The sequence below is a fragment of the Sceloporus undulatus genome, chromosome 6 (genome assembly GCF_019175285.1).
Source record: "Sceloporus undulatus isolate JIND9_A2432 ecotype Alabama chromosome 6, SceUnd_v1.1, whole genome shotgun sequence".
Classification (NCBI taxonomy): Eukaryota; Metazoa; Chordata; class Lepidosauria; order Squamata; family Phrynosomatidae; genus Sceloporus; species Sceloporus undulatus.
Window position 1 is genome coordinate 141492987 of NC_056527.1, and position 14548 is coordinate 141507534.

General features: G+C 39.9%; 1 protein-coding gene across 4 annotated transcripts in view; it reads left to right on the forward strand.

Annotated features, from left to right (window-relative positions):
- Window positions 1-10638, forward strand: part of APLP2 (amyloid beta precursor like protein 2) — a 64556-nt gene extending 53918 nt beyond the window's left edge. For 2 of the 4 annotated variants that reach the window (XM_042471761.1, XM_042471763.1), the window contains 7 exons: window positions 2621-2720; window positions 3264-3437; window positions 3853-3888; window positions 6368-6450; window positions 7563-7637; window positions 8107-8262; window positions 9131-10638. In XM_042471761.1, coding sequence (XP_042327695.1) covers window positions 2621-2720; window positions 3264-3437; window positions 3853-3888; window positions 6368-6450; window positions 7563-7637; window positions 8107-8262; window positions 9131-9232 — 726 coding nt within the window. In that variant the 3' untranslated portion in view covers window positions 9233-10638. The remainder of the gene's footprint in view (window positions 1-2620; window positions 2721-3263; window positions 3438-3852; window positions 3889-6367; window positions 6451-7562; window positions 7638-8106; window positions 8263-9130) is intronic. The other 2 variants (XM_042471762.1, XM_042471764.1) reach the window with 1 other exon arrangement.
- The last annotated feature ends 3910 nt before the right edge of the window (window positions 10639-14548 follow it).

The following is a 14548-nucleotide window of genomic DNA, read 5'->3' on the forward strand; positions in this document are numbered from 1 at the left end:
TAGACACAAATTCCCTTGCAGATCCTCCTACCCTGAGGCCTTGCGATTCAATAACAGACCAACACACAGATTAACATGTAAATCACTTCCAGCCAAGAGTCACACAGTATATATATATCCTACTCACGTCCATGCAACCAACCTCTGAAGATGCCAGCCACAGATGCAGGCAAAACATCAAGAATCAGCGCTTCCAGAACATGGCCATATAGCCTGAAAAACCCACAAAAAACTATCCAATTGGATTATTTCTTAGGTTTTGGCCCTGAATTCATCAAAAGGCTTCATCTGAACCAAGAGAGGAGGGGAGTGCTATTGTGACTCATTGTGTCATAAGCAATCATGGTTTATTGTGTTGACTGATCTTCTTGGTATGTTTATCAGGCACATTTATGCAGCTTAAAAATATACTTATTCACATTGCATGTGTGGTATGGATCACATTTGGTTGCCAACTGTAACATTTGTGAGTGATGGCCATTCTTTGAACTGACATGCTTGGTGCGGGGTGATGGGATTCATATTTTGACTACTTGTCCTTTTGGCTTCTTGGCTTAAATCCTTTTCTTACTTTTGCCAAGTGTGGGTGAAAATCCTGGGTGATGGGTTTTTGTTTTGGCTACTTGCCAATCCCCAATCCCCTTTCTTCTAAATGTCAGTACCCCATATTTTCAAGGTATTACTGTTTTTCTGGGCCATTCTTCATTCCTTTTTTAGAAACTTGTTTTACTGCCAGGATAGTCTCATTCATGACTAAGAGCATGGAAGGAGAAAACTGGGATGCATGGGAAGTCCTTATCAAGGTTGCACAAGGTCAACTGGTAGAGCCATGGCTAGAAGCCACTGTCTGTAAATGGTGTCTTATTTCTAGGTGACAGGGTGATTGCTAAGGTGATTATTAAGTTATAAGTGATTGTTGTATTAATTTTAGTATGTCTGCTGTAGAAGTTACACTAGAGAATAGTGTTTGATGAACTGAATTTAGCCATGCAGCTGTACTAAATATGTTTGCTGTTGCTTACATTACCTCTGTATGCTGAAATGTCCACTTTGCTGCAAAGTTAGTGTATTCACATTTGTACACTTAATCACCAGAGAGTATTTTGAATATTTCCTTAAATCTTGTGACTTGTAAATGCTTCATTAATTTTTGGCTTTCATGGTGCAGACATTATTTGAGTCCTAATCTTTTAAAGGAGCATAGTCCCCAGGATTGCCTTCATACAGCTTGCCAAGTAGATCAAGCAACATCTCTTTCCCTTTCTTTTCAGGAATGTGTGCGTTGAGCTTAAGCCATAACTACTCAAAGATTCCTTAATTCATTGTGTATCCCGTTGCGCTTTCCCATTGGCATGCAAGTGATGCTGATGGTACCACTCAGTTCTGTTCTCTTTACTTTTTTAGATGCGCTTTTAAGCTTCTCAGTCGACCCACCAAATTGACCGGCTGCCACACAGAAAATTAAATTGCTTTCATCCTTTCCTTTAAAAGTCAAATATACTTCAGCCTATTAAGCAGGTCCATTCAGTTCAATCCTGTTCTTCCAATTTGGTCATCCTTATTAACTAATTCCTTATGAAGTTTATATAATTCCTTAATATGCAGCACCATCTGCTGGTCAGATACATACTATAGCTGCTAAGGTAAGAAGCTAGTTCTGAAGGCTAAATTGCACAAAAACAGGAAACTGGTTTGTATGGAGAGGAAACCACACCTGGCCATTATGCCCAGATACATCCCATTAAATAAAGGCCAGGTTTTTTGTCCACATATTAAAACTTTTACTGTCTCTGTTTAGAAACAGTTGTGTTAAGCTACGTACTTCCTTTTGAAATTATGCAGTTTAAGACAAAGACTTAGAGGGCAAAGTGACAAATTGTATCAGGTTTTCTAGAAACTTAAAGCATAATTTTCAGAACTAACACTGTACATAGAAGTGTGTTTTTAGATTTTTCTTTGACTGCATGAGAGAATAAATGATTTCTAGATCTGAAGGCAATCTTCCAATTGGGCAAACATTGGAGGACCCCAGAATTATATTGTAAACAGATGGGAAGTTGGAGTGTCCTTACTATAATATCTTCTCTTTACATTTGGTTCTTCAGTTTTACCTACCTGATACAGTATTTGATGATTATTTTGTGTTTAGTATATTTACACAGCCTTGTATTATTCTCACTATTGTTTCTCCTTCACTCCCACTTGCCTTTTTGAAAACAACTTTTAAAATGGGAATGGAAAGCAGCAGACAACAGTGTTAGCTTGTACAGCACATAATGACATTATATGAACATACAAAGAGCTGTGTCAGGTCAGACTGGAGATCTTTCTAATTCAGACTTCTTTTCACATAGTGGTTAAGCAGGCCCCATGCTGCAGGTCCACTAACAGATTGTGAGCACAATAGCTTCTTGGCACTAGTGTTCTCCAGTAATTGGTATACAGAATGTACTATTTCCATGGTCAGAAGATGTGATGCTTAAAAAGATGCAACGTGGCTTTAAAAGAGATTACGTTGGACCTTTTTATGTAAGGTAACTGTAATTCAGGTTCTACAGCGGGCATAACATTTAAAATTAAAAATGGTGCAGATGTCATAAATTCTGCCTTCTGTTGGTAGGTGATGACTCATCTCCATGTGATTGAGGAGAGGATGAATCAAAGCCTGTCCCTGCTCTACAAGGTAGCTTATGTGGCTGAAGAAATCCAGAGTGAAATTGGTTAGTGTCTTTGAACTGTTTTTTATATTTACTAAGGAAATTTATCAATATCTTGAATCATTTTGGGCAAAGGGAGCGCATCACCAGGCTTGGAGACACATGGTGCAGCCTTGCCCCTCAAGGCTCCTTCCATAGGGAGAGAGAACCAGGGTAATGACAGAGCTACAAGGGGTGAACTTGCTTTCAGTGCCGGTTCGGTCCCCCCTGCTGCTTGCCCTTCATGGCTTCATTGCCAGGCTGGTGACAAAACCATGAGGAGTGCACTCACCCCTCCATCAGGACCCTCTGATGCGACTGTGACTATAGTTATTAAAGTTCTAGGTTCATTTTCTTTAGTAAACACAAAGTATTCCTTCCATAGACAAAAACCATAAAATTTGAATGTAAGACATGATGAGTTTCTTGGAAACAGCATGTAGGATATGACTGTTGTCAGGCTGTAATAGTGAAAGCTTGCACTATGGAATAAGTGCACCTTATACTCCTGCAGCCATGTTGGTCACTACTATGATTTTTGCTACAGTCTAATTTACCTTCTTATAGATGAGCTGCTTCAGGAGCAGAGAGCTGACATGGACCAGTTTACATCTTCCATCTCTGACTCCCAAGTGGATGTCCATGTGAGCTCTGAGGAAAGTGATGAATCTCCCCTCTTTGATGGTAAACCTTTCCGTCCATTCCAGGTGAAAACATTCCCTGCCTCATCAGAAAGTGAAGGTATGTGGAAAGAAGAATATTTACTTACGTGGCATGCCACTCTACCTGACCTTACCTGATACCAGTGGCCACCTACCCAGGATACAAATACAATTCTTCTCCCTTTTGTTCCACACAACTTTGCCTGTAGAAACCATTCTAAAAGTAGCTTGGAATATAAGAGATTCCAGCTGTGGGGCCCTTAGCCCAGACCTCAGTCTCATTACCCAAAATTTCTCCAGACTTCCTAAAAATGCACTTTCCTTGCTTTCCTATACTAGGATAAGTCATAAGCCTAAGTGTGCTTTTTAATCTCTAACCTAAATGATGCCCAGAGTCGAAGCCAGCAATTGCACACAAGCCTTTTTCTTTTCTTCCCTCTTAATCTCCTTTCTCTACTATTTTTTTTTGTTCTTGTTTTTCCGTTGTGCTATAGATTCTCAGCCGGATTTGTACCATCCAGTGAAAAAAGGTTGGTTCTAAGTGGATCCTCTAAATGCCTTCTGTCATTTCCCCACCAGCACCCTTTTCAGTGTGTTTCTGATAGCTTTTGCTTTTAGTTTCATAACATCAACTTCACCCCACCCCCCATTCCTTCTGTTCTTATAAAGCTTCAGGGATGAATTAGCCATCCCTTATGTAAAATGGCTTGTTTGGCTGCCTCTCATGTGTTGACAAAAGCTGTCATCATGGGAAATGTTACACAGACAATGTACTACACGCACTTAATGTTTTTAGATATGAAAGCTTAGAATTAACTAATTTTCTAGTTAACTGGAAAAACTGTCAAGGAACTCAAGAAGCTCAAATGCTTCCGGTTGCAAAATTTGAAATTCCCTCTTTACGGATCATCATAAGAGGATATCCGTATGTAGGATCAATCAGTTTCTGTCCTCACTTTCTCTTGTTGTGTGTGTCCTTGATTTTACTGACTTCTCTGTGGGGTCTTACTTGCAGCAGATGATTCTTTTGTAATAAAAGCATGAACTCAGCAATACAGAAGTTAACCTCTCTGAGTGTAACCTGTATTGTAGGTCAACGTCTGGTTGTGCTGTTGAAGATCAGCAATTTTTGCTCTACAAATCTCTGTTCTCAGCTTGCCAAGAGAACTTTAAGAATGGTGATAGTTAAATTCGGTATAGATGAAGGATGTGGGATGAAATTTAAGATTTTAAAGCACCCTTCCACAACTTATACCCTCTAGAACCTTTGGACTACAACTCTCCTCTTCCCTGGCCATTGACCTTATTGGCTGGGGCTTTTAGGATTTGTCATCCAAAACATCTAAAAGATCCCCAGCTTGGGAACGGATAGTACTATTGATTATATGATGGCACGCCAGTAGTCTGCTTGGTCCTCTTACATTATTTCTGATACAAGTCTTCTATTATACTTGCCCCCTTGTTTCTGGATCTGTTAGGGACTCTGAAATACTAGCAAGAATGCACTGATCTTTCTGTAGCTTGTCTGGTTCTATTTTCATAGACAAATGCAAGCCTCTTACTGGGTTGAAATCTTGAGTAGACTTAGCAAAAATGGACTTTCGGTTGCTTGCTAAGTTGTTATTGATGGTGAGCTCTAGTATATTTGTTTCTGCCTTCTTCCCTTGTTCTTTTTAAAAGCATGATGTAAAAAACTGAACTTATGTTTGTTTTCCAAGGATGTGTGAAAAAGCTTTCCCACAGCATACTATTCTACTTAGGGCTGTTAAACAATGCAGTAGCTCTCACAGCAGATGGATTTTCATCCTAGAGCCTCTTCTGTTCTGGCTCCTGTGAACAGAGAGAGCAAGATAAGAGCCAGAAGCTGACTGACTTGGAACGGCTTCTAGGAAATGCCCTAAATTCTATGTATATCATTGGCTTCCTCAGTAAGTGACCTACTTTGGCAGCATTGGAAAGCAAGATGGACAATCCAGAATGTGCTTGGAATCCAAAATAGCATTTCCTGTGAATTTAAGAAGTGAAGGAAAGGGCAGTAAAACCAGACACTCTTTTCTAGATTGCTTTGGCATCTTTCAAGCAGTAAAAAGCTAAAATGTCACTGTGACAACTGATCCCACACCAGAGTTAATCTGCTGGTTTCTTTCAAAGAATTTAGCTTACTCATTGAATTAGCTAGTTTCTGATCATAGCAGATATGTGCCAAGATGAATAATAATGGGGTTAAAGGTACATATCAGAGAGCAGACCCCAGAAGCTGTCTTGAATCTTGATGGCATAATACAAGCAGACATTTTTCAGCATTTCATATTTCATCTTTATTGTGTCTTGGGAAGTTGGACATTTTCATTCCCTGTTCATCCTGATCAATTTGGAATTGTTCAAGTATCAGATAATACCAAATATCCTCCTTCCAGTTTCTGCTTGTACTATCTGCGTGATATTTGGAACTTTATTCACTCCTCCCATGAAAGTGATTTTTGACTTGAGCCAGGCAGAAGACAGGAACTCATCAAATTTGCTCAGGGGGTGACCTTTTTAGAAGGACTTGGAAACTTTTGCCATGGCTAGTTGCTGATACAGACACTCACAAGGGATGGAGCTTACTCAGCTGAGGCAAGAGTGTCTCTCACATACTGGCTAATTCAGAAGGTTATGTAGCCTAGTTTTATATGGTTTCATTTGGAAGAGAAACCATAGTCTGTAAAGACAACACTGGTGGGCTCACATTGCTTTGTGCTGTATCATTGTAGTAGTAATAGATGTGTGCTTGGACTCCCTGGAGAATTCCCCACTTCCATTCTGTATATCTCCATTTACTAGACACCCATTCTTTCATTGCCCATTGTTTATCTCACTAGCATAACATTTTGGTGTGTCTCAAATTAATGTCTAAAGAAAAGAAGTTATGAATGATAGTAGGGTGTGCCAGCACTATCTGGATGCCTCTCAGGTCAGACAAGTGTCCTTTTCCTTTATCTGCTGTCCTACTTAATTATTTCTTTACAGGGTCTGGCATGGCCGACCTTGATGGACTGATTGGAGCTGAAGAGAAAGTCATCAATGGCAAGAACAAGTTGGATGAGAATGTGGTATGCACTTTGCATTTATTTTTGTACAGGAAAGCCCGAATCTAATGCAGTTCTGTGGCTCTTGCTACTTACTTGAGTCACTGTATTCACTATCCCATATGATTCAGGGGAGTAGCAGTTGAATTCCAGTTGCTATAAGCTTCCAGTGTGTGTAATAAGAGAAGTTTACAAGTGTGAAGAAAGCAGACATTGCCTTAACATGGGAAGCCTTCTCATTATGTATTTGAACATGGATCCCTTTGCTGTGTCCTGGGCTTTCTTGAAAGCTTTGGCAGTTATTTTGAGTAGCTGCTGTTTTTGATAACAATATTAAGAGGAATGGACATTGTGGGTAGAGTTGATAGCAACCATACAGTGGTCCCTTGGCTTATGCAGGGGATCTGTTCTGCCCCCCCCCCCCGCGTAAGCTGAAAAACACGCATGCTCAAGTCCCATTCAATTGAATGGGGCTCGTCCTTGCGGTGTGGGAGAGTGCGTGCGCTGTGGGTGCGCATGCCACTCTTTCTCCCATCATGCGGCTTCTGCATAAGGGTTTGCACAGGCACACTGTATAATGTTGCTTTGTGTTCGTCTGTCGTCTCTGGCCTTTTATTAAAAGTCGTGAATGTTAATCAGAATCAAATTATTTTAATCAGTCATGGGGTTTCTGCATGTGGATGGGAATCTTGACTAGCCTGGATTCATGCTTTTCCAGAGAGCTCCCATGTGTGTGGATTCTTCTTTCATGTAGGGTCCCTTTACACTGAAGTCACACATGTGGCCACTTTGAAACATGACTCTTGCTCTGCCTGATGCATTCACTGAGTAAATAGTGAACTGTGTGAACATCATTGATGCCATTAAATGACATCTAATGTCCTCATTAATATTTTTTTTCTTTTAGTATGTTAACACCTTTTAGCCCTGGGAAATGATTGGGATTTTTGCCAAATGTGTGAAATCCCTTATAGTGAGTATGAGAGAATGGTGTAATGATGAGTTAACTCATAATTTGCCCAGTGGAAGTTGTTCATTCTTGCAAATCAGAGGTGGCTTTTTATGTAGACCCACGACCAGCATTCCTCCTCCTGTTACTATCCGCTTGGATAAAATTACTTCATGACTGTTTTCAGGTTATTGATGAAACCCTTGATGTGAAAGAAATGATCTTCAATCCTGAGCGTGTTGGTGGGCTGGTGGATGAACCGGTATGTACTGGATATGGCCAGCAACCTGGGTTTGCTATTAGAGGAATTCATAAACCCTTGTTTGGCATTGAGCTATTCTTTCTAGTTCCCAAGGATCTTGAAATGTTGCAGAGATCAGAAGACCTGGAATTTTGATTAAGATGGGCCACAAAGAGTACATATAATCAGTGTGGATCATGTGCATATGATGTGTGTTTAAGAAACTGCCTTTTACTGTGTAAGCCACTTTAAATCCCAGCTTTGACTAAACAAAGATTGATATAAATAAGGCAATTTAATAAAATAAAAGAAGATATTTCAAAGCTGCTCTCAGCCTGCCAGATCATAATGACAAAAACCAGAGTGAGATCATAATAAGTTGTATCTCATGTTTGTGCAGCAGTTGCTTAAGTAAAGGTACCTCCTAAGTTAATCACTGGTGTGTGTTTCCAGGTCTCAGTCCCTCCACATTGTCTTTTCTCCCTTGCAGGAAAATGACAATTCCCTTCGCGATGACTTCAGCTTCAGTAGCAGTGCTCTCATTGGCCTCCTAGTGATCGCAGTTGCCATTGCCACAGTCATAGTCATCAGCTTGGTGATGCTGAGGAAGAGGCAGTATGGAACCATCAGCCATGGAATTGTAGAAGTAAGAGGGTCATGAGATACATTATCATATATACATTATCATGTATCAGATACATGCTATCTGAACACTGAGTAAGATGAGATCAAATGAGGTAACTGGTAAGGAGTAGTGGCAGCAGCTAATTATTTTTGTTTGGCGTATTTCCTGGTTGTGTTTGGGTGCTTTAGGCACTATTTCCCAGGAAGCCTCGCTCATTGTGAGCATTTAGCAGTCACTGTTCATATATAGTTCAAAACAATTCACTAATAATAATAATAATAATAATAATAATAATAGGTTTTATTTATATACCGCCCAATCACTGGGAATCCGAGCGGTTTACAATAGAGGGGATAACAGACAGTTCCCTGCCCACAGGCTTACAATCTAAAAGACACGACACAAAAGGAGAAGGGAATGGTGAGGGGGGGAGGGGATCAGGTCCAGCATTCTTCTCTCTCTCTGAGGCCTGGACCAAGGCAGATGGACCGGAGGGAGGGCTCTTCTTCTTCACTACATGTATAAGAACCAAAAAGAAGATTTTTAAAAGAATATAGAGCCCATACTACATCTTAGTTCAAACATGCACTATACATATTACTTCTCAATGATACGACTCAGTGTTGCACATTAGCAGTTCAAAATGGTGATTGAAAATCATAGCTACTTTAGCCATTTGCTGCTCTGGTGTAATGCACAAGTTAAAAAGTACACAAGCAAATGTTGGAGGAGCTTCCCTTATTGAGATGATGGAGTCCAAAACTTTTGTGACAAATATCCCAGCTTAGTATCCAATGATGAAGGCACCTTAATTGCATCCGAAGGCCAGTTACTAGATTCTTCTGTATTACTAATTAGTTGTTCTTGTTCTCTCTTTCTTTGTTTTAAGGTTGACCCAATGCTAACCCCAGAGGAACGGCATCTGAATAAGATGCAGAACCATGGCTATGAGAACCCAACATACAAATATCTGGAGCAGATGCAGATTTAAAGAATGTTGAAACTGCAGTAGCCCTGATCAGCGAAGGGTTAGGGTAGGGAGGGCCAAACGGGTCCAGTATTTTGGATCAACTACTGACCAACTGTTGCTTGAAGAGGACTTCATCTTACATTCAGAACTCCTGGATCATTTAAGACTTAATTACTACTGTAGAGTTGCAATTTCCATTCTTTTAAATGGGTGAGGAAATGATAATATAACAATATATGATATATAAACCTTAAATGGGAAAATGGATCTATTGCAGATATTTGAGATGTAGTTTTTTTTTTCTTTTTTAAAGAAACTTAATCTAATGAGGAGAAATACCAGTGCTGTTGTTTCGTCTGGATAACAAGCTCTCTGTAATAAATGAGAAATGTTGTTTTATTTCTGATACACCACTTGTATATTCCAAGTCATTTCTACCAACTGCATTGTATAAATGAGACACTTGTAGTTCTTTGGTCATTCTGGCTTTTATATATAAAAGCAATGTTCCTTTTTTTTAAAAAAAAGACATTTTGTTTTCCTGGAAGTCACTAAAAGAACAAATTGATTTAGGATCAACGGGGAATGCAAAATCATAATGATAATGGAAACCTTATATAAATTCTCAGATGCCAGTAACTTGTGCAATTCTGCTGCTATGTGGCTTGGTTTTCAGAAATCTAGACCCACTAGATGTATGGAGGGGAAATGCTTCTGCCATTTTAAGGCCTTCATAATGAAATATTAGGGCATGGTTTGTGCATATTGGGATTGTGCACCTACCTTGTTTTCTTGAACCCAGTCCCATTGGAAGCCATTAAGTCTAAATTGAGACCCTCCCTGCCCATGCCAGCTTCCTTTAGCACCTTTCCTAGTGTAAACAAATCCCTCTTGGTTTACATGACTCCAAGACCTGGTCCCTCCTTGTTAAATCAGGATCGTTACAGGTTTGGGAGTCTGTCTTCCCAAAAAAGTGGGGTTGACACTGGGGCATGTGCACAGAACCAAAGCCACTGACATGCCTGGGAATAACCAAGCATTTGGGGGAGCCAAAGAATTAGTGTCTTTGCTCTCCATTTCGGGTAGGGCTAGGGTGGGTATAAGGGGGGGGAATGCCTGATTATGGAGAAGTGAAGGGAATCGGTGAGCACTGAAATGTCATGGGGCTTCTTCCATTCACCGTCATGTCTTTGTAATGCTTGTATAGTTGGTGTTAACGCTCACGGCTTTTTAAAAAAAATTCTGGAGGTTCTGGTAACCTGTGGTGTATTTCCCCCTCATTATTATTTGTGACCTTTTCTTTATCCTCCACCCCTTACCATGTCTCTTCCCACTATGCACAGATTTACTTAACCTGCAAACTCCTTAGTGTGGTCTGTGGGGAATGTAAAAAGTTGGAAACACATCAATAAACACTTTAACTTCCAGATTGACTGCTCTTGTCTTTCCGTAGGGGCTTGGTGGTCTCTCATAGGCTCTAAATGGTGGTCTAGGAAGTTGCCATTTAAATCTTAGTAGCTCTAAATCACACTTGCCATCAGCCACAAGGACTATTGCCAGTCTCCTTGGACAGCTTGCTTCCTGCTTTGTAGAGTCTCCTATGTCTTCAAAGCCTTCAAGCCCTTTGGTAAACCCTTATCCCCTCTCTCAGTGCGACACAAATTCTAGGGATTGTCGTATAGTTTTTGTTTGTCAGCTTGAAGCAATTCTACTGTAGTTTGATCTGTTTCCAGGATGCATGACAGTTGACTAAAACAGTTGGAAATAGAAGGTTTGGTACTTGATGTAAAGAACCAAAGGTGGCATGATGCAAGCATCACTGAAAATAGATCTGTACAGGTCATCCGGCAGTCTTTGTTCTCAGGATACTCTTTCCCATTAACAGCAAAATGAGAGCAATCATCCAGATAAGCATCTTTAACCTCCAGTCTAGGAGACTTTGATTAATATGCTGTAGATGCCCAAAAGGCAAGACTGAACTGAATGCCAAAATTGCTTGAATGATAAAACTGGATTTAAAGGTTGCAGGATAGGTGAAACAGCTGAGTAGAATGAGTTCAGATGGAAAGGCAAAACACAAAATCATACATTAACCCATAATCCTAATAAGACTGGTACTCTCCACCCTCGCCCTAAACCTTATCTTCTCTCCGTAGGCTTAACAAAGGAGGGTTGCAAAACAGCCTGACAATGGTTTTCTATTTATTTATCCAAATAAAGAATAAATATCTCTCCAAAGCAGAGATCTGACGGCTTCGATTCTAAGAAATGGCATAGCTCTGGAGTGAGGAAATTCCAGTGGCCCAGGGGACAGTTTTCATCCCTGGACACACATTACAGTTTGCAACAGCTCCCAAGATGCAATAATAAAAGAGAGAGACAGTAAGTGGAAGGATTTTTTTTTCTGAGAGTTTAGGGGATTCTTGCAAAATTACTACTCTGGGAGGTTTTCAAGAGTAAAAAGTAATTTGATGGGCATGTTTTCTTTTTTAAAAATCCAGCGTGGGCAGGCTTCATAACACATTATAGGACTGAAGGCAGCCTTTTGTCAACCGTTAACTTAGCTAATTTTCTGTCTGACAGTTTGCAAAGCCAAAGAATTACTGGATGTTTTTTTTTCCCAGTGAGCTAAACATAACTGCATACCTTTTACTTCCTTTATGAAAAGTTATTAAGGGTATACTATTTCAGTCTCAGATCTTTTTCTGCCTCAGTCAAAACCATCCATCTTCAGTATATGTCCAAGATTTTGGTGTTTGAAAGGTGTGTGTGTGTGTGTGTGTGTGTGTGTGTGTGTGTGTGTGTGTGAAGCATGTTGACATGATTGTGAGCCTCAATATGACTGCTGTGCTGCAAGCATTTCCTGGTTAGATTACTTAGTACTTGGCGGAAAGAAGAATGCAAGGGAAAAATCCTTCCAATGATGTAAATGGATACTTAAGCCATTTGACCATTGTGACTTTCGTGAAGCTTTATCTTCCTTATAATGGTAACAGCCTGTACAGGGCTGGATTCCAAATCAACATGTGAATTTTTCCTCTTACCTAAAAGAGCATTCAGCCATAAGTCTAGAAGAGAAGAAAAATGGGCGAAACCCTGTTTTAGTTCTGCTACACAAAGTTTGTCTAATATTAGGGAGCAGGTCACTGCCTTTTGGCATACAGTCAATTCGTAAGGATTAGTTTGTTTGGCAGGTTTAAAAGAGCCTCTTCCTAGTCTCAATAACGGTTTGCATCTTAGCCTATTTAAGCTTTAAACACAAGTTTAAACAAAAGTTGCTCAGTCACTGTCTACATTTCTGATGATCAACGAAACATTCTGTGATCAACGAATAAAATAAGGCATTTGCTCTGAATATCTACTTACCAATAATTGTGTGATTCAAATTGAATAACATGCACTATTTATTCCAAACATGAACATCAAAATCTCATTGAGTTGACCTGGAAGAACCATGAGTTGAACTTAAATTGGTTTTAGTGTTCCATAGATGCACAAAATATACATACATTCTACAGCAGTTTGTTTAATAGATGATGTTTCAGCATCCTGTTCTTACAAATCACAGACTTACATTGCATGTTTCAACTAGTACTGAGATAGGTTTGATTTTAGTAGTCAACAAGCAGTAGTCCCCTCCACGATCTGTCACTTTCTTTGTATGATATAGTTGTATGATATAGAGGGCTTAATATATGTAATAACAGAGCAGAAGTGAAATTCATTTCCCATTGATATTCAGAGACATAACTGTGTTAGTTTGGAATATCAATGTCTGTAGTGATCTTGTACAGTGGGCCCTTGGTATCCACTGGGTTTTGGTTCCAGGACCCTGTGGATACCAAAATCCGTGAATTCTCAAGTCCCATTAAATACAGTCGGGTATTAAATACGGCCGACCATTGCACCTTTGAGACTGAGAGAAAGAAGTTGTAACAAGCTTTTATAGACTTCCAAGGTCTCCCAAGTGAAAATTGCATTTGATTTCTCTTCCCTGAAACAATAATGTTCCTCAACATCAATGCGCGGTATTCTCTGCCATCTTTTCTTCTCCAGTTATTTATTACATGTATCTCCTCCAAATTCTTTAATATACAGTGCGCCTGCGCCATATGCAGATGTACTATAAGCGGCTTCCAGATTATGCTGCTATAAAATCAATGGTGCACGCACCTGTGGTGTATTTGCCGCTCAATGGGACACAAGCATATGCGGATTTCCCCTTACGTGGGAGAAAACTGTTTAAAACACTTTAAAATGAAACAATACCCCAAGCTTTTACACTAAACTTTACACTTCTACATTAAACACCCTTTACACTAAACTTTTCACGGCTATGGAGAGGCTATAGCCCCTTGCTAAAACAAGTTCATGGGCTGCCAATCCACTTCTGGGCAAAATCCAAAGAGGTGGCTATGACCTTTAAAGCCCTACATGGTGTAGGGCCTGACTATTTGATAAACCGGACATGTGTGCTAAATCTTCCTTTCCAAGTTGTTTCAGAGGAGGAGGACATTTATCATCAGATGCACTGAGAAGAGCAACATAAAATACATCATAGTTTAAAGGCAAAGAAAGTTAAACATACTGTCAACTAAGCAAGACATCTCTGTGTCCTTCCAACAATAACATAAGGATGCTGGCAGAGATTTAATGCTCTGTATGCTTAAGGCACCAGATCGTGTCTCATCTTGGAAGCTAAGCAGGGCCAACCTTGATTAGTACTTGTATGGGAGACCACTGTTGAATACCAGGCTCTTATTTCAGAGGAAGGAACTGGCAAAATCCTATGAAATTCATGGGGCCGCCATAAATCGACAGGTAACTTGAAGGCACATGCATGTGCACATATAGACACAACATGCATGCTGGACCAAGACCTAAGAGTCCTCCTACCCACAGGCTTAACACATTTCAAGGTGATCACTTTTATGTAACTGTTGGTCTCTCTCTGCAGAATATGTGAAAAGGACTGTTCAGTTGCAATATGCTGAAATTCAACTGCCCTCTTGTGACTGTGGATGGGATTTGTAATTCTGTTCACTTATGTTTTTACACCATCTTTTCTTATTATAGGCTGAGCAGCAAGGCTGCTGCAAGTGACACAAACAGCACTTTTGGGGATAAAAGAGGCTGCAGCTTTTATTGGTCACAACTTCGTTCCTTTATTTTGTATGGCGTGTTTTCTCCCCACTCCCTTATGATTAGGTTTATTGAGGTGGGGTTAAAACTTGCTTAACTATATGAATTATGTCACGTTATGCAATTCAGTTGTAAATGCATGATTTAATACACAAGGTAAAACATGTTTGCAGTAAATATTTAACATTTGCTGAC